The sequence below is a fragment of the Carassius gibelio genome, chromosome B24, assembly GCF_023724105.1.
Source record: "Carassius gibelio isolate Cgi1373 ecotype wild population from Czech Republic chromosome B24, carGib1.2-hapl.c, whole genome shotgun sequence".
Lineage (NCBI taxonomy): Eukaryota > Metazoa > Chordata > Actinopteri > Cypriniformes > Cyprinidae > Carassius > Carassius gibelio.
The window spans coordinates 2,836,846-2,856,977 of NC_068419.1; the positions used below are offsets into that span (position 1 = coordinate 2,836,846).

Here is a 20,132-nt window from a genome sequence, read left to right on the forward strand (position 1 = left end):
TAGAGAACGTGCTGTGATTGGTCAGCGTTTCTCCTGGTTACAAGCGCTGGCTGAACGCAACAACACAGCCGCTCCTGCTGCAAACAGAAGGGCGATTTCAGCTGAGAAATGTCATGGACTGTAAGTTGACACCTTTTATTATTCAACCCGTATATTTCAGGCTATGTAGAAATGAATACTAGAGTTAATATTATGATTTGTGTTGTAAATTTTAATAGCGGAAAGTGTTTGTGTGTGTGTTGTTAGCAGAGAGGCTAATTATCGTGAACATCTGATAATATCGCTGTTTGCTTTTCATCTAACTTACATAAAACTAGTCAAGTTTATTATCCTATGTTTGCCCAAATAGTTATTATAAAACGTTATCGTTTCCATGTTATATCCATAGAGGAAGACTGAATACTGAGAATAAAACCAGAAACAACTTGTTCAGACCAGGGTTTTTATTGTTAACCATTAAAAAAAATAAGTTCTGTTACTTGGAAAAAAACTTGTGTAAACTGAAATAAAAAATAAAAAGAACTTAAATAAATTTTTGTTTTAACCTTTCACTTGATGTACTAAAATAATTAAAACTTGAATAAAAAATGACAATGGTACACAACAAAATGACTTAAACTTAAATTAAAACGAAAAGAAAATATTAAAATAATAAAGTAATGCATAACACAAATTTGACATGGAGGAACAAAGCAAAAAATTATGATGATTGTAATCATAATCACCTCTCTGAATTGTGATTGGATGCGTCATGTGCAGTGGACACCTGACAGAAACACACGAGCTGCGTATTGAAATCATCATCTTCCAAATCAAGAGCAAAACTCCTAGTTTGTTCGCTGTAAACCTTACTTACACTTTATCTTCTCTTCTCTGTCCGTTTTCTCTCTTCTCTTCTGGTTTCTCGCTCCTCTCTAGTATCCAGATGCTGTGATTGAAAGAAGATTCTGTAAGAGTCATCCTGTCTCTCTTCTTTCATGTCTGTGTCTCTTGCATCTTTCTGTTGTGAGGGTCATCTTTGCTAGTTGCATGCAAGAACAAGCATATAATCCAAATGACTCTTAATAACTCCTTACTTTCAATGAATTGTTCTAAAAGACTCACAAATCAGTCTTAGACTCAAGAGTTATTGGTTCACCCATGAATAAAAAATCAGCTAAAAATGTGCTCACCCATTCAAGATGAAGACGGATTGGGGAATTTCGTAAAATTTGGTGAAAATGCATCAGTGTCTCATCAATGGATGCTCTGCAGTGAATGGGTGCCGTCAGAATGAGTCCAAACAGCTGATAAAAAACATCACAATCATCCACAGCACTCCAGTCCATCATTTACTGTTTTTGAGAAGACAAAAGTTGTATGTCTGTAAGAAACAAATCCACAATTAAGAAATGTTTAATGCGCTTTAATTTCCGGAGCATTTCTGGTCTGAATCAGGAGAGAAATCTGCACAAATATAATGTGAGATACAACAGTGGATGGGCATTGTAACTACAATTATGGACTTTTGTAGGTGAAGGAGTTCTTTTCTCTGTTAAAATGCTTGCTCCGGTCACAAGTTAGTATGCAGAGTCAACAGTTTGTCCAACCTGTCATTATTTTTTCATATTTGTTGCTTTCTCAAAATTGCTAAAATAATTGTTCAGTAACCATAATAGTCAAATGAATAGGAAATTCCCTCTCCATCCCATTAGTCTCCTCTGTTTCTCTGTGTCTGATATTGTTCAGATTGACTGAGAGTTGTATTGTCTGCAGGAGCTCAGGAGGAGCAGGGGAGGGAAACACTCCTCGGCTGAGGAGAAGCTGGATGAATATTTAATCAACATCCAACACAAAAACAGGTTTGATGACACCTGAACACAAACGAACAAACACAGGTCAGATAACGCAAAAATAGGTTAACTGTGTGAGATCAGGTTGAACGTTATGGCTACTATTACAAGCACAGCAGGAATCACACGCAAACGCTTCTCGTCCATGTGACTTTCTACAAGATTAGAACCCGCTAATGAGCTGCTCTGATTGGCTGGAAACCCACTAGAGTGAAATTCAAACTGGCCATGGAAATTTGTAGCTTTAAGTGATGTGTTGTCTTTGAACTCTGATGCTCGTGAATAACCAGCTGCCAGTGAAACCAAAGCTTGTCTTTCAGAAAGCTGAATTCTTTGTTGGGTAACACTCAAATCTCTACTTGTTTACGGTTTTATTAGAGATAACGGCATGCAAACAAGTCAAATGATTTATATTTAAATCTAAAACTAGTAATTAGTAAAATCTAGTAATATTACATTTACATTTATGCATTTAGCAGACGCTTTTATCCAAAGCGACTTACAGTGCATTCAGGCTATACATTTGTTTTTTGTTTTTTTTTGCCAGTATGATTCATTACTAATATGTTTGTTTAAAATGAAATCTATTAATAAAATAGGGTGGGGTTTAGTGACAAGGCTTTTTATGGTTTGTCTGGTTAGTTTAGATATTTTTTTTTATCTGATTTACATTTAAATGTAATGTAACATTTATTATTTAATGTTTATTTGTTTTTTACTATTTAATAGTTATTATCCTAGGGATTCTTTATCAAGCAAATTAGCAATAATAGCTGTTAATTAGATATTAAATTAATAGCATTTTTAAAGAAATGAATACAGAAAGATGCATAAAATTAAGCAAAATGATCAGTAAAGACATTTATAATGGTACAAAAGACTTATATTGCAAATAAATGCTGCACTTGAACTTTCTGTTTCCTCAAAGAATCCTGAAAATCTAATGTATCACGATTTCCACGAAAAATGAAGCAGCATGACTGTTTTAAACATTGATAATGATAAGAAATGTTTCTTGAGCAGCAAATCAGCAAATTTTTACCAATCCTCATGCACGTGTTCAAAAATGTAAGCTGGTAAATATACATGTATATTTCTCATGGTTAAAAGATTTGTATTTAAATACCTGTATTTAGTGTGTGTTTCTCAATGTGAGCCAATCAGCCAGTGTGTGTGTTTAACGTCCTCTCTCAGGGCTTTGAGAAGACTGCAGAGGAAGGACCCTCGCCAGACAGAGCTGGAGCTTCTGGAGCAGGGCTTCAATCTATACATCAACGGCGCTCATGTCAGCTCCGCTAATGCTCCTCAGAACAGCCGATCCAGCAGGAAAACAGTCCAGCCTTCACAGAGAAACACACACACTTCAGGTACTCACTCACCCCTACACTGACGTATGAGCGCAGGCTTCCTGTGACGTCTGAAATATAGCATCCGTGTTCACAGATTCATCCAGAGAGAGTGGAGAGAAGTGTGCGGTCGATCGACAGAAACAGAGGAGCCACACGGCGCCTGAGAAGACACAGAGACGACGATGGATGCAGGTACACACACACACACACTGTCCAGTTACTGCTAATGGCTTCACAAATCACTCTTACTATCACAAACCCCTAACACTCATTCCACTCCATGAACTGAATTTCTTCCCTTTCTGTTTCTTCAGTATGGCACTGCATTTTAACTTTATGCACATTGCTGTAGGAATCTGTGTACATCTGCAGTGAGAGAGGCAAAAGAGTGAAGATTTGCCCAGAGCACAGATACTCCCATGACTTTGAGCCGTGCGAGAGTGCAGATATGGAGGTGAGAGTATGTCTATATGAATGTCATCTCCGGGATAATGTTGCATTAGTTCTCGACTCCGGCCAATCTAGATTAATTACAGTTTATAAGCTCCAACCTCCAGCTACACCTAGCAATTGTGATTCTTACTTTTTAGTATTTTAAGGGGAGTTCATGTGAGGTATGTTTAAAAACACGTGAATCCATTATGAGCATTGCCATGTAATATATTCTTTCTGACTTTAAAAACATCAACATTTATATTTAAATATATAAGGGATAGACAGTATATTTTGTGTGGTTAGGTGACACTGGATAGGATTTTTCTTTTTCTTTCTTTATTTGTGTCTAATTGGGCCAGTAATTTAGACTTTCACTTACCCTGTTGACATCTTTACTGGTCAGAAAATATTATTTATTCATATTATTTTTACATTCGTTTACATTTTCTCATTTTAAATGTATATTTTATCTATATTATTTCATTAAAAAATATTATTTTTTATTATGCTTTTTCACTCATTATGCACAAAGAAAAGTAGCAATGATATCTTGATTTATAAAGTTATTTTAAAAACAGAGAAAACTCCAAATTCCTGTTTTATGAGCATTGCCATAAAAAACTATTTCTGAATTTCCAATATTTCATAATTATTCTAATTGTGTATTTACATGAGGTGTGAAAACCTATTTACAGCAGTCTGCACAAAAAATGAGTAACTAGCACATTGCATTGTGGGATGCGGTATTCCACACAATGTGCTCCGGCACACGTGAATGTATGCATGTATTCCATGCATATAGAAAATTGTGTACGTTGCACATGCTACATCCAGCTTTCTTTGAGAACTAGTACTTAGTATATCATTCTGATCCCCAGACCAGTTATAACAACTGTAAAACCTTGTGTTTGTCTGTCAGTCTGCTCACGATGGCAGTAAAGCGTCACGTTCTGTCGCCCTGAGGTCACGCAGCGAGCCAGAGTCTGTCGACAGGGTTCTTCTGAATACTGACCAGGTCAAGGTGAGGAGGAAGTGTCACTGCTATGAGCACACTTGAGGATAGACACAAACATTGCATTGCTCTTGAAGGGATTGTTCACCCAACAATCATGTGAACAAATCTTCGTACTCCGTGCTTGACCAGTGCTTGTGTGTTTAAGGCACTGCGACGCAGCCTGGAGGTGAGCGTCAGACGCAGCGATCGAGACTCAGCCGGAGAGGAGTCGGAGGAGGAATGGATCGAAGAGCAGATCGAGAGAGAGGAAAGCAGCGACAGCCTCCCTGACCTCACACTTCCTGCCCAGCCCACAAACCAGCCAATCAGCAAGCAGCTCAGCCGTGGTGACCTCATCATGCTGGAATTCAGCTCCCCCTCGCAAGGTAATGATTTATGACCGCAGTCTCAAAGTAGGTTCTTTTTTCATAAACAATAATATTTCTTGTTTTGTTTAATATTTTTAAATAATAATTTTTAATTTATTCACTAATAAAACTTGATTATATATATATATATATATATATATATATATATATATATATATATATATATATATATATATATATATATATATATATATATATATATATATATATATATATATAATTAAATTAAATTTCCCGCCAAGTTGCACGAGCCTAGTTCTGTTCTTGATTTCTCAACATGATGATGTTAGATCAGTGAAAATCAGTGGTGATTAATATATATGTTTTTGTGTGTATGTGCAGGTGGGCGTAAGATCGAACACTGTCTCTCAGCTAAAAGAAAGGAGAACGTAGAGTCGTACATCTCTACCAAACCAGTGACGGTCAGGAGAGCGACAGAGAGAACATCTGCTAGCAGACAGGAGAAGTCACGTACGTGTACTCACACTGAAGGTCATTGCACACGGAGTCTGAAATTTTCATGTGTTTTTTTTTTTTATTCATTTTTTTTATTCAGTTTCCTAAAAATTCATCACTGACCGAAACCTTGCACACTTGCACGCACCTTGCATAAATTAAAATGAAATTAAATGTATGCATTTAGCAGACACTTTTATCCAAAGCGATTTACAATGCATTCAGGCTAACAATTTTTTCCTAACATATTGCATATTAATTAATTCGCAAAAAGAAATGCAAAACAGTACTAAATGGAGCCTTCAAACAGTGAGGAGGATTTTGCTGTCTTCTTGCTTCTTATTGGGTATTGGGTCCATCCAATCCTGAGATTCCTCCTGCTTATTTAAGAGGGGGATTCAAAGTGTTCTTCAGGATGTCAGTGGCTAGAGATACCAGAGCCACATATTAGAAAGAAGAGCACTCATTTCTGTGAGGTTGATGAGGGAGGATCTTTAGTGTTTTGTGCTGCAAGACGAAGTAGATGACCTTGACAATCCCCATTCTGGATTTTTGCATTTGCTTGTACGCTGGCTCTGAAATGTCTCAAAATGATTGCTACGGATGTATGTGTAACCCGATCCAATTTTTTTTTATGATGAACGAAAGTTTCAGAGTGCAGTGTGTAAACGTGATTGATTTATTTTTCTACATGTGAAAATTTGGGACTCTGTGTGCAATGACCTTTACTCGTCATCAGTGTATGCTTCATTAACAGTTTATAGAGAAATATATATATATAAAGTAACATCTTTAACATTTTTAAGTTTTGATATATCTACTCTTGGAAATGTATAAAATATCTTCATTGAACATGATCTTTACATAATATCCTAATGATTTTTGGCATAAAAGAAAAATGCATAATTTCGACCCCCACAATGTATTTTTGTCTATCTCTACAAATATACCCCAGAGACTTTCAGACTGGATTTGTGCTCCAGGGTCAGATATGATTTGTTGTCTTGTAGGGCCGTGCAGTCGTGTAGAGCGCCCCCTGTCTGCGGCTCGTAAGGTGCAGGAGGAGCCAGATTCGGAGGAAACGGCTGCCAGTGTGTTTCAGGCTCTGCAGAGAGAAAACTCACCGCTGTCGAGAAGCACGACCCAACACACACAGGTAGAGCTTCACTTACAACAACGCATCAGTTACAGCACATAGAAAATGCTTTGTCATACTCCAACATAAATAATAGATAATGGAGTCTAATTAAAATTATTAAATGTCTGCCTGCATCTTCTTGTGGTGGAGGACGATGATGATGATGATCAGATCCGGGTTATCAAAGCTATGCGGAGAATCTCTCTCATGGAGCCAAGGTATACAGTCCTAAAGCATGTTTATAGTGTAGTGGAAGCTGCTTTAGAAGTAGATAAATGAGGATAAAAGTTTGGGTCCGTATGGTTTATTTTTTGTTCTGCATTCTGCATTTATTTGATAAATATAATAGAAACAGTTGAGAAGTGAAATATTATTGCAGTTTAAAATAACTATTTTTAAATCTGCATATGTTTCTAAAATGTCATTTATTCTTGTGATCGAAGCTGAATTTTATATGCTGATTTAGTTTAGATGCTGTTTTGTGGAAAACACTATGCATTTTATTTTTCAGGATTATTTGATGAATGGAATTTTTGAAAAACAACTGGATTTGTTTTTAATAGAAATCTCTTGTAACATTAAACGCCTGTCCTGTCATAAATAGAAATATTAATTCCTTAAAAATAAAGTACCTACCCCAAACTTTTAAAAGCAATGTAGTGTCATTTTTGTGTAGATTTCCAATAAATAAGTCACAAAACTATAGCACAACATTATTATATGATAATGAAATGATAAACTGCAGAATGCAAATAAATGGTTCTGTTTTTGAAAAGTTTAAACACTGTTTAACACTATAACTATCAGACTTTTTCTCCGTCTGTCTCTCAGGCAGCAGAAGTGTTTGTTAAAGGCTCTCGAGAGGATCGATGCTGACGGTCAGTCTGATGTCACGGACAGCAGCTTCACTCTGACTGTGAGTGTATCTGTGTTAACTGTACAGAAGACAGGTGACCGATGAATCAGAAAAAACAACAGCTGGAACCATCATGGCTTGCTTAGTTTACAAACCGCTAGTACAGTGGGGCTCAAAAGTTTGGGCACCCCGTGCAGAATCTGTGAAAATGTGAATAATTTTAAAAAAATAAGAGGGATCATACTAAATGCATGTTATTTTTTATTTAGTACTGTCCTGAGTAAGATATTGTACATAAAAGAGATTTGCATTTAGTCCACAAGACCAAAAAAATTGCTGAAATTATTAAAATAACTCCATTCTTAATACCGTGATCTGTTACCTGATGATCCTCGACTGTCTTTCTGTTTTGTGATGGTTGTGCATGAGTCCCTTGTTTGTTCTGAACAGTTAAACTGAGCAGCATTCTTCAGAAAAATCCTCCTTGTCCTGCAGATTCTTCAGTTTTCCAGCATCTTTTGCATATTTGAACCCTTTCCATCAGTGACTTTATGATTTTGAGATGCATCTTATCACACTGAGGACATTTGAGGGACTCAAACACAACTATTTAAAGAGATTCAAACATTCACTGATGCTCCAGAAGGAAACAAGATGCATTAAGAGCTGGGGGGTGAAAACTTTTGAACACGATGAAGATGGCCAAATTTTTCTTATTTTGTTGAAATATAAGTTTTTCCATTTAGTTCTGCCCTTCGTAAGCAACAGAAGATACTTGTATGTTTCCTGGAAAACACAAATTAAGTTCAATTTACCTTGATCTTCAAATTCCAAAAGTTTTCACCCCCCAGCTCTTAATTCATCTTGTTTCATTCTGGAGCATCAGTGAATGTTTGAATCTTTTTTTAATAGTTCTGTTTGCCTGGATGGGGTTATTTTTGTCTTTTGGACTAAATGCAAACATCTTTTATATTCAATATCTTACTTAGGACAGTACTAAATAAAAAAAATAACATGCATTTAGTATGATCTCTCTTATTTTTTTGAAAATGATTCACATTTTCACAGAAGGGGTGCCCAAACTTTCGAGCCCCACTGTATGTCTTCATCTGACTAAATCTTCTCTGGTTGTGTGACAGGAGGTGACGCCCACTCTTTACGTTACAATGGAGATCCTGTCAAACTGGGGTCACCCGGGTCAAGTGGGGCTCACAGAAGTTCAGTTCTTCTGTCCACAAAATCGCAAACTCTACGTGTCTCCACATGACCTGGACATTCGTAACACGGACCAGCCCGGGAATCTGTCTGCCCTCGTCAACGGAAAAACCAAAGTAAGTGAGGAAATCACACTACTGCTAAACAGAGATAATAATCAATGCAAATAATTAGCATGTGTTCCACATCTGTGTGCTTTTAGACCACAAAAGAGCGTCATATGTGGACTTGTCCGTTCCATCCTCCTGTCCAGCTGTATTTTATCATCAGGAACGTGGAGCGAACTCCAAACTTTAACATCTCTCGGATCAAAATTTGGAATTATAACCACAGCCTTAATGTAAGTACAAGCTGATCGATAAAACAGTGTTTACTGAACACAAGAGCAGCACATCCGTCAATCCAAACGATCAGTTCAGTGTTCATCAGCAAGAATGGTTGCTGACTTCCTGCAGATTAAGCACTTGCAAAACACATCAGCGAGCCAGCTAATGCGCTTGCTATTTAAAACTTTCTATTTTACATATTTATATGGATGTTTCCGACCTGACTTGATCTGCTCAAGCAATGCAACACATGCCAAGCAGCTGCAATGTGTGATGGGAATCATTGTGAATCTAATCATCTGCTGTTGGAAATTGTTGGACTGGGTTTTGTAGAACATCACAAGGACAAAGAGCATTTTCTGTAAATGGATCCCAACTTTGGAATATGTTGCCAAATGAGTTTAAAATGATACATGATATAAAGTCTTTTACATGCACGGTTGGCGTTGGCTCAAAATAGGCCAGACCGGTACACATATTTACATTTTATATATGCTTTTAACCTGTTAACTGTCACTCACGTTTTTGAAGATAGACATGAATGTGCATGATACAAACCTAAATTTTTATATTTCATGACTGAAAACATTTTGTAACATGATTTTGATGTACCATTTACATGGTAATGCAATGTCTGATTTTAAAATGGGTTTTGAAGGATGAATTTTGAGATTTTATGTTTTCAAGTGATATATAACTTCTGATGATTTCTAAAAAGTGATAGAGAAAAAGGCAACGAGGAAGTCTTATTTTTAAACAAAGGTAAAAGCTCCTTTTGTAATGTAGATTTCTGAGGGTGCACTCTTGTCATAAATTCATCTATTACTTTTCCTACATAATTTTTAACAAAAAATATTGGTAAAATATATATTTGGGAGTCTTAGACCTTTCCAACGATATATAGTTTGTCAAGATTAGATTAGATTTGATTGTAATATAGTATAGTCAACGTAGGCGTCCCGTATAAGGGACGGGGTGACATTTAACAGGTTAAACTAGTTATTTATTAGGACTGGGCATGTGGTTGTTCTGGATTCTGTTAGTAATGTATGAGGATATTGTATGAATTTTATTAAATTTTTTGATAGGCTACAGATTTAGTCAATTATATTTGTTTTAGAAAAGCCTTTTAGGGTCAAGAGAAACAATAGTATTATTCTGTTAGTACTATATTAATAGTAATCAGTTTCTTTATTTAATTCATAAAATTTAAATAGTGGTAATTATATTAAATAATATTATTATTGGTATTATTGCTGTCTTTGTAATAGTAGTAATAATATTAATAATAATTCCTTAAAAAAAAGTACCTACCCCAAATATTAAACACAATGTAGTGTTATTTTCATGTAAATCTACAATAAATTCAACCCAAAAACTATAGCACACCATTATTATATGATAATAAAATGGTTTTATTTTTAAAAAGATTTAACACTATTGAATACCTATTAAATACCCATTTGTTATTTTACAGTATAATTGTGTTATTTCAATATTGATCAGTTTTTTAAAGGCAACCGGTTCAAATAAATCTTTATAGCAGTTAAAGTTAATCTTACCTGGTTAAATGAAGGACTTTACGAGAGGAAGCTTGGGAGGAAACAAAGGACCAAAATTGTTGGGTCTGAATGAAGAGTTCTTTAATGTTCATCTGTGGGGGGAAGTTGTGCGTCAGAAATTGTGAGCAAACGCCAGTGTAATGTAAATGTAATGAAGAGCTATTGTGCTCTCTTGCCCTATATGAAGATATCAATTCATGCTAAACAGAACAAATGTGCGTGTGTGTGTGCGTGTGTGTGTGTGTGCGTGTGTGTGTGTGTGTGTATGTGTATGTGGAACAGTTGGAGATTAGCTGCAGGATTATCTGAGTTTAGCTCCCCCACACACCGCTCTCTGTCAGTCTGATCACTGCACTCGTCTCTTTACACACTGACTGACTGACTTACAGATACGGACGGGTTCAACGGTAGGGACTGACTCTGTCTCTGTGTGAGTGTTGAGATAGCGCTGTATGGATGTCCCTCCTGGATCTATTTTATTTCATTTCTAGTCTGCAGTATGTAGTGTTGGCTGACCCAAGCATCACTATTAATACAGGAGATAGAGGTGTGTTCAAATAACTCATAAGTATTAGACTTTAACTTGTCCTGCTCGTTTTATCGGTGTGCTGTAACTTCTCACATTTAAGACTCGCATGCATCTTTAACAAAAAAATATGTATATGTGTGTGTATATTCTGTGTGTTTCATGTTATCTTCAATATATATATGTGTGTGTGTGTATAGGTGTTATTTTTTTGTGTTTTTCATATCATTCATCTCATTAGGAGCAGTATTAGTAGTGTATTGTTTTATGGAAATTCATGTCATGTTATATAAATACCCAGATGTGTTTGCACATTGCTATCACTCACATTTAATGATCTGTTTGAATATGCGTGTGTTTTTCTGACAGGATCTGGACGTCGGTGTGCGACACGTGCGCTTGTATGTGAACAGTACTCTGGTGTTTGAGGGTGAGTTGGAGAAGGGCTGTGGTAATCAGGTCTTTGACTACAGCAGCTCCATTGAGCTCCAGGAGCCACATCTCCCAGAGTGCACCTCTCCGAGCCCGGTCTCTTCAGGACACAGTCTGCCAGACTGCAGCCCACATGAGCCAGAGCCCCAGGAGTCGAACGCTGCTGTTTCAGTGTTAGAAACGAGCCAGGACAAATCTGACACAAGCTGTGTGGCAGAAATGCAGAGAGACTCTCTAGAGAGAGACGACTCGCCTCCTCTGGACCTCACGTTACCCGTCGGACGGACCGAAGCGATGAAGACGGTGACCACGCAGCCGTCCTCCAGTCGGATTCCACACTGGCTCCAGGAGCTGGATCGAACTGCGGCAGACGAGGCCGAAGCGTCTCGAGATCTAGAGCGTCCTCAGTGGCTCCAGTCACAGAATACAGCCAAACACAAACACTCGGTGCTGCCTGACATCTCGTGCAACCCTGTGCGCTCCTGCAAAGAGGCCTCCAGCAACAAAGCCCTGCAGAGGACAGCGTCTGCCGAATTCAGTTCTGATTCACTGGACTTGGATCCCGATCTGGGACTGAATCGCAGCATGCAGACGGAGCAAGAACCGCACATGGAGCAGCACTTAAGCGATCGGTTAGACCGGGGTTTGGACTTGTGTGATGAGCGGTTTGAGAGGACCGAGCGGCCCATCAGTGGCAGGAGAGGTTCAGCACGCTCTGTAAACAGAACACAACCGGACCGCAGCAGAGACTTCACCGGGACAGGTGCACTTCTGAACAAACACGGCACTGAACATATGACAGAGCTTCTGAGATCATCTACTCATGCTTTTCTGGTATAATCTTACCCACAATCTCAATTGCTAGGCAGGATTGTGGCACTTGGTTCTAGGACTAGGTATATATAAAAAATTAATAATTGAGTAACTTAAGTAACCTTTAGTGCATATTAAGCCTAGACTGAGTGATTGGTGCAGTTTTGACACAAACTTTTGAAACAAATCACAATTAGGTTTGCATTATATTGCTATTGTGTAGTAAAACCTACAGTAGTTCTTAAAGTGGTAATAATAATGACAACCATAATTCTAATTCTACTAATAATTAAGAGATATTATATATTATACAGATACTTTTCCATCACTCTTCTAATTTATTCAGGATGCTTGTTAAGTTGTGCAAAAAATAGTTAATTGTATTTTTATTTTTATTTAATTAGCAGCACTTTATTCTCCAAAAACATTTCAATATTTTTTTTTTGTTAATTAATTGTTATATTTTCATTTTAATTTAATTACTTGCACTTTTTGTTTTGACGACAAGCACTTTAGTTGAAAAAGTAAAAAGTAATTATTTTTAATTTAATCACATTTTGAAAGATTGAACTGTTAAAGTTTAAAAAAATACATATTTATATATTGACTTTTTTTGATAAATCAGTTTTACATCGTAAAATAATTTTAGGGGGGAAATATGAATGATATAGGACTAACAAACACATGGGAAAAAGACCCTGAGACCAGGAACATTATTGAAGACATGAATGCTTATCTTTGTAATGTTTTGCCTCTGAAATGGTGTGAAACTCCCACTACTTTCCAAGAGACCAAATCTAATTCCGCACCTCTTCTTTTTTCCTGTTGATATCACGTTTCACATTGAATTATGTCAGAAAACTGAGGCAAAATAGGTTTTCAGTAGAGAGTTCAATAGGTGGTTTCATGAATTTTATGCTGTCTTAAGAAACCCTGCATACTTTCCCATCACCAGATGCAGCTTCTCGTACTTCCCCATGAATTTATGCACATTTGTAGTTTATTTATGACTGCTTATTTTGATCTGTTTCTTCCTGCCACAGAGCAAAGCAGCCCAGCGTCCGTCCGTAACAGAAGACCGAAACCTCATTGGTGTGAACCGGACGACCCGTTGATGGAGTCCTGGGACTCGCTGACGAAGTTTAACCAGAGTCAGCGAGGGCGGATCTCCAACATGGGGCTGGAGGGAGATATTTTCGACGAGTTTGTTCAGCGTCAGTCTCGTCTGACACCCGTCTCCACCCGACGGCCCTCTGCTCCGGCTCTCCCTGATTCTGACGAACCCGAAGACGACCCTCGGGACGAGGACTTCGAGATCCCGGTTCTCCCGCAGGGTCGCCACCTCGTCATTAACATCCTGTCCACGTGGGGCGACCGTCACTACGTCGGCCTCAACGGTATCGAGATCTTTTCCTCCAGCGGTGAGCCGGTGACCCCGGTCCACATCACGGCTGACCCGCCTGACATCAACATCCTTCCGGCCTACGGGAAAGATCCACGCGTCGTTACTAACCTGATAGACGGAGTACACCGGACGCAGGACGACATGCACCTCTGGCTCGCCCCGTTCTCTCCGGGTCGCAAGCACGTCATCAGCATGGATCTGGGCGGTAGATGTTGCCTGGCCATGATCCGAGTTTGGAATTACAACAAGTCTAGGATCCACTCGTTCAGAGGAGCGAGAGAAATGGAAATGATTCTTGACGGTCGTTGTATATTCCGAGGAGAGATCGCCAAAGCTTCAGGAACGCTTTCAGGAGGTACGGACCAACATCACGTTTCTTACTAATTATGGGGTGCTGATGCCGAAAATAGTGGCACTTTCTCAATAAATATTGCACTTTTGCTTTTGACAATCTTACAATTTGTAATATGATAAATATGATATAATAAAAAAAAAAATATATATAATATTTTATATATTTTTTAAATATATAAATATACAATTGTATAAATAATATATATACAATTTTGCAAAAAAAAATATTTAAAGTATTTATTAGTATATTAACTCTGCATCATTAAATTTGGAGATTTTAGGCTTTATTTGCAAAACAGCAAAGCAGATTTTTTTTTTAAAGAAGCAAAGCTGTGTAATTGATAATTACATCATTTAATGTTAACTTGAACTTCATCACGATTTAACGTTATTCAGCGCTGGATCAGTTTGGCGATACGATCCTGTTCACCACGGATGATGAGATCCTGGAGGCCATGGCGCGGTATGATGACACGTTTGGGAGTGAGATGGAGATGGGCGGGGCGGGCGTGGAGGAGGAGGAGCTACAGCGGCCACGGACGGCTGACGGTGAAGGAGAGGAGAGACCGTTCACACAGGCTGGGTTCAGGAAGGAGGACACACACACGCGCGTATGTGATGCTGCCTCTAAAGCGCTCTTATTGTAGATCATTTGGGCTGAATGTAAAAGTGAGATTTTTTTTAATGAAAGAAAATATTTAAAAGATACATTAAATGAATGACAGTAAAGACATTTAGATAGTTTAAAGATTCGATTTCTTTTGAACTTTTGTATCCATCAAAGAATCCTGAAAAAAAAAATTTATGAAACATTAAGCAGCAAAAACTATTCAACATTGATAATAATCAGAAATGTTTCTTGAGCAGCAAATCAGTATATTAGAATGATTTCTGAAGATCATGTGACACTGAAGACTGGAGGAATGATGCTGTTGTGATTTGTGGTTTATTAAACCATATACTTGACATTATGAAAGAAGAAAATAAAATGTACCGTATTTTCCGGACTATAAGTCGCACTTTTTTTCATAGTTTGGCTGGTCCTGCGACTTATAGTCAGGTGCGACTTATTTATCAAAATTAATTTGACATGAACCAAGAGAAAACATTACCATCTACAGCCGCCAGAGGGCGCTCTATGTTGCGCAGTTCTCCTGTAGTCTACACTGAGACCATAGAGCGCCCTCTCGTGGCTGTAGATGGTTTTCTCTTGGTTCTTGGTTCTAAATAAATGCGACTTATAGTCCAGTGCGACTTATATATGTTTTTCCTCATCATGACGTATTTTTGGACTGATGTGACTTATACTCAGTCCGAAAAATACGGTATACAATTTTTAATTAATCTTTTTTTTTTTTATATATATATAAATGGGCCCTATATAAAGTTCTGCTCTTGTTTTTATGCAGTATTGAGGTCAAACAGTATGTGAGAATGAATGACGGGATGTGTTTTTCTTCAGATGGATCTGGACCCCATCGCTGCAGCTGAACTGTGTGCTGATACTGGAGACCCAACTACAGGAATTCATACTGGCAGTAGTGAGTAAATTTACACAACTAAGTGTATGTGTGTGTATAAAATGCAGAAAAAATGCAGTTTATGTCTCTTGGTAATATTTCATGCATTTTCTGTAAAGCTGCTTGGGGATGATGTGTAATGCACAAGTAAAAACAAATGGGATTTAAATGTTTGAACCCTGTTTCTCTCTAGTTTTGCAGCTGAATCTGCTGTCGTCGTGGGGTGACCCTCATTATGTGGGTTTGACGGGGTTAGAGGTCGTAGGTAAGGGTGGCGAGAGTATTCCTGTTGATGTCTCTATGGTAACCGCATCACCTCGTGACCTCAACGACCTCCCGGAGTACAGCAACGACCTTCGGACTCTGGACAAGTCAGTGAAAGACACCTTCTGTGTATGAGAATTTAGATGAGTTTCTAATCCAGGTTTCTTCCTCTGTCAGGTTGTTTGATGGGATGAACATCACCACAGATGACAAACACATGTGGCTGATTCCCTTCACGTCCGGTTCTGATCACACACTCACCGTACGGTTCGCTCAGCCGCAGACCATCGCCGGGTTCAGGATATGGAACTACAACAAATCTCCTGAAGACTCTTACAGAGGGGTGAGAGTAAAATCTGGGCTCTGGTTTTCTGGAGTGTGTTTTTTCAGTTCAACAGGTGTGTTCACTAGTGTTTTCCAGCACACACACCTCACGTGCCGTGTGTTTCCTCCAGTTGAAGGTTGTGCAGGTGTTCCTGGACGGTGTGTGTATTTCTCCAATCGGTGGGTTTCTCATTCGCAAGGGTCCGGGGAATTGCCACTTTGACTTCGCACAAGAGATTCTGTTCATAGACTACCTACAGTCCACCCATAACAGATCACTCACTACGAGCAGGAAAATCACAGAGGACACACACGCTCACAGGTACAGCACGCTCTTGAAATTATGTCTTGACTCCACATGTCTTGACTCTCGTCTTGAGGGATGAAGTTGTTTGCTCGTTCTCTTTCAGGCGTGGGAACCGGAGAGATGAGTTGGTCAGTATGGACTATGAGGCTCCACTGATGCCATGCGGATGTATCCTCACTTCTGCTCACTATACGCTTCATTACAAACATCAGTTTCTGCTGTTGATTCATGTTAACACAAATTCAGCTGAACACTAGTAACATTATTAGTCATAAAGGTGTGGTCAGATTTCAGTTATCCATTAAAATAACTTTAAAAAATATAAAATATATATTTTTTGCCTGTATTAGATAAAATAATCTACTTCATTAGATAATTCCCTGTGAGATCTGACAAATAAGAAGTATTAATGTGTGTGTGTGTCTTTGAGTGTATTTCATTCATTCTTCCTTTCATTTATAAATCTTTTATTTATTTTTTAATTTTTAATTATTTTTCAAAATAATCAAATCTGATTTTTTTTTATCTGACTATAGAGAGAGGATAGATTCATGAATCAGAGTTATTTCATATATATATATATATATATATATATATATATATATATATATATATATATAATATTATACAGATCAAAAATAAAGATTATATAAATTGATGATTTCAAATAAATATTCATGATTTATTTTAGAAATTATTATTGGTGTCAAACGATTAATCGCGATTAATCGCATCAAAAATAAAAGTTTTAGTTTACATAATATATGTGTGTGTGCTGTGTATATTTTTTATGTACATATAAAAACACACAAATGAATGTATATATTTTAGAAAAATGTTAGAAATATTTAACATTAAGTATATGAATATAAATATATACATGTAAATATTTTTAATTAATGCTATATGTGTGTGTGTGTGTTTATATATGCATAATTAATATACACAACACACACATATATTTTGTAAACAAAAACAGCGTTGAATCGTTTGACAGCACTAGAAATTATATATAAAAGAAAAAAGTAATCATCTAACAATGATAATAAACTTTTGAAGAATTACTTTTTGCCACATTTGATTAAACATTAGCAAGTGTTACAGTTCATCAAAGCATTACAACATTTCCGTTCTTTGATTGATCCTGAGTTTTTCCTCGACTGAGTGTGTGTCAGTTATCTTCCAGTTGCAGTTGTTGACGACGTGGGGCGACCCGTACTACATCGGCCTTAATGGACTGGAGTTCTACGACCAGAATGAGCAGAAGATCCCGCTCAGTGACAACAGTATCCTTATGAACACACACACACACACACACACACACACACAGAGTGATCAATCTAGGATCCACACACCCAGCACTCAACAAGACTGAGACACTGTTCAGCTCGAATCATTCTCTTTAATATGTCTCACAGACATCGCTGCGTTCCCTGACAGCGTCAATGTATTAGAAAGCGTGTGTGGGGACGTCCGTACGCCTGATAAACTGATAGATGGGGTCAATAACACACATGACGGGCAACACATGTGGCTCGCACCGGTGCTGCCTGGACTGGTGAGGACAAACTTTATCAGCTAAGCTCCGCCCCCTGATTACTGTTGTAACCTCAGACAAGCCTTACAGAAGATAATCTCATAGGAATCATCAGGACGTTACCATAAACAGTGTGATTTTACAATAAAACCTGCTCTGAAGTGGTCAGAATCTGATCTTATTGTTGCATGTTTCCCAGGTGAACCGTGTCTATGTCATCTTCGACCAGCCAATGACCGTCTCCATGATTAAACTCTGGAACTATTCCAAAACACCTCAGCGAGGAGTCAAGGAGTTTGGGGTAAAACACACACATGCACACAAATTACTGTCATTTAAAGATTTTACTGCAAGTTCTCAGGTTTTTGAAAGACGCTTTTGTTCACCGACACTGCATTCATTTGATCAGTAATGCATTAAAAACAGAAATATTGTGAAATTATTAGAAATTAAAATACCTGTTTCCTAGCTGAGTATATTATAAAGGTAATTAATTTATTTGATGCACAGCTGTATTTTCAGCATCATTCCTCCAGTCTTCAGTGTCTCATGATCTTCAGAAATCATGAAAATATACTGATTTACTGCTTAAGAAACAGTTCTTATTATTACCATTGTAAAAAAAACATAATCTTTGAATAATGTTTAAGATAACAGCATTTATTTGATTGTGTTTGATTAGTGTTTCATTTTCTGGTCTTTCTTTATCGGATGACCTGAGCTCAGTCGTGTGTGTGTGTGTGTGTGTGTGTGTGTGTGTGTGTGTTTAGCTCCTAGTGGATGACCTGTTAGTGTATAACGGGATTTTAGAGAGTGTGAAGAACGTTTCACGAGGGATTCTGCCAACCCTGGATCCGGTTGTTCCTTACCACACCGTACTGTTCACAGTTAACACACACATCACACACCGGGAGAAGAGCACTATCATCAGGTACACACACTACATGTAATATTTCTCTGGTGCTTTTTTGTTGAAAGCAATTTGAGCAACTTTGTTTTTCAGAAATGTGGGTTTTTCCATTACGTCAGGCTGGAATTAACTTTTTTGTAAGCTCTATTTTTAAGATGAATTAAATACACACACACACACAGATGAATGTGAGCACTCAATGCCAAACCCAGAAAAAACACACACCCACACACACACACACGCACTACTGCTGTTGACTGACTCTGGCCTGATTATACCCTGGGCGTGATGCTAAACAGACCAGATGATGACTTGAGAAACAGAGTGTGTGTGTGTGTTTAATGAGCTGTATGAGAAGCTATGATCACTCTTATCTTCACCCATCCAGCCTACGGTTCACATTCAGGCTACATTTTTGTTCATGTAAACATGTCGGTGCCAGTGAAACTCACTGAGGAAATGTCTGTCGTTAAAGCAACCATGTGGAGGACCAGGATGTGAAGTTGACCAATGATAAACAAATAATTCACCAGCACAAGAAGAAACCCACAGCTGACCCAGGTGCTCACAAGCATCACACGTTTAATTAGCTTGATTAGTTGCTTTATGTGAAACTAATATAAAAAACCTTTTATTTTCAGCTCTACGGCCCAAAACCTGCATGACGGACGTGCGGAAACACGGAAAGCAGCGATACTGAGAGAAAACAGCAGGGTTCAGGGATTTTGAAAGCAGGTTTTTTTTATTTTTCCCCTTTGGGAATATTTGGAAAACTCAGTAACCTCAACACACACACAAACACACACACACGCTCAAACTGTATCATAAATCTGTATATTTGTTTTTGCTATGACGTTGTTGTATTATATATTTTATTTTAAGTAAGTGTCCTTTGACCATGTCATGTGATTCTGGATGGAAGTTAATGCATAATACCATGCACACCAGTACTTTAGATTTTTCACGTCAGATACACTCATGATAATCAGAATTTGTAGCTTGTATGTCCTGCAGCCATATTTAAACAGTCTAATTGTCGAATATATTAGTAACATTAAGTGTTTACAATATTTCAGATTTACACTGTCTTTCACAGTCCTTTCAAAACACTTTTACAAATATTATGCAAATACTGCCAGTTTACCTCATATTAAAGCCACTGTAATTATTATTAAATATCACCTATCT

The 20,132-nt window shown here is 37.7% G+C and overlaps 1 protein-coding gene across 1 annotated transcript; it reads left to right on the top strand.

The window, feature by feature from the left end:
* On the top strand, positions 1-20,120 carry LOC128013528 (katanin-interacting protein). The gene is made up of 27 exons (XM_052596617.1): positions 1-120; positions 1,756-1,841; positions 3,027-3,199; positions 3,276-3,373; positions 3,534-3,635; positions 4,536-4,637; positions 4,777-4,996; positions 5,342-5,470; positions 6,466-6,611; positions 6,744-6,811; positions 7,425-7,509; positions 8,589-8,780; positions 8,867-9,004; positions 11,448-12,273; positions 13,367-14,083; positions 14,479-14,693; positions 15,545-15,623; positions 15,796-15,973; positions 16,044-16,209; positions 16,322-16,512; positions 16,601-16,665; positions 17,673-17,783; positions 17,916-18,055; positions 18,234-18,335; positions 18,805-18,965; positions 19,420-19,505; positions 19,586-20,120. Exons 1-27 carry the CDS (start codon positions 109-111, stop codon positions 19,642-19,644), a joined length of 4,647 nt encoding a protein of 1,548 aa, XP_052452577.1. The 5' UTR covers positions 1-108; the 3' UTR covers positions 19,645-20,120.
* Positions 20,121-20,132: the final 12 nt, after the last annotated feature.

What these genes read in the sequence shown, in the direction of transcription:
- LOC128013528 (XM_052596617.1), top strand. An exon ending in GAGAAACACACACACTTCAG is followed by an intron (nt 3,200 to 3,275) that starts GTACTCACTCAC and finishes CCGTGTTCACAG; the next exon opens with ATTCATCCAGAGAGAGTGGA. An exon ending in GAGAAGAGCACTATCATCAG is followed by an intron (nt 18,966 to 19,419) that starts GTACACACACTA and finishes CTGTCGTTAAAG; the next exon opens with CAACCATGTGGAGGACCAGG.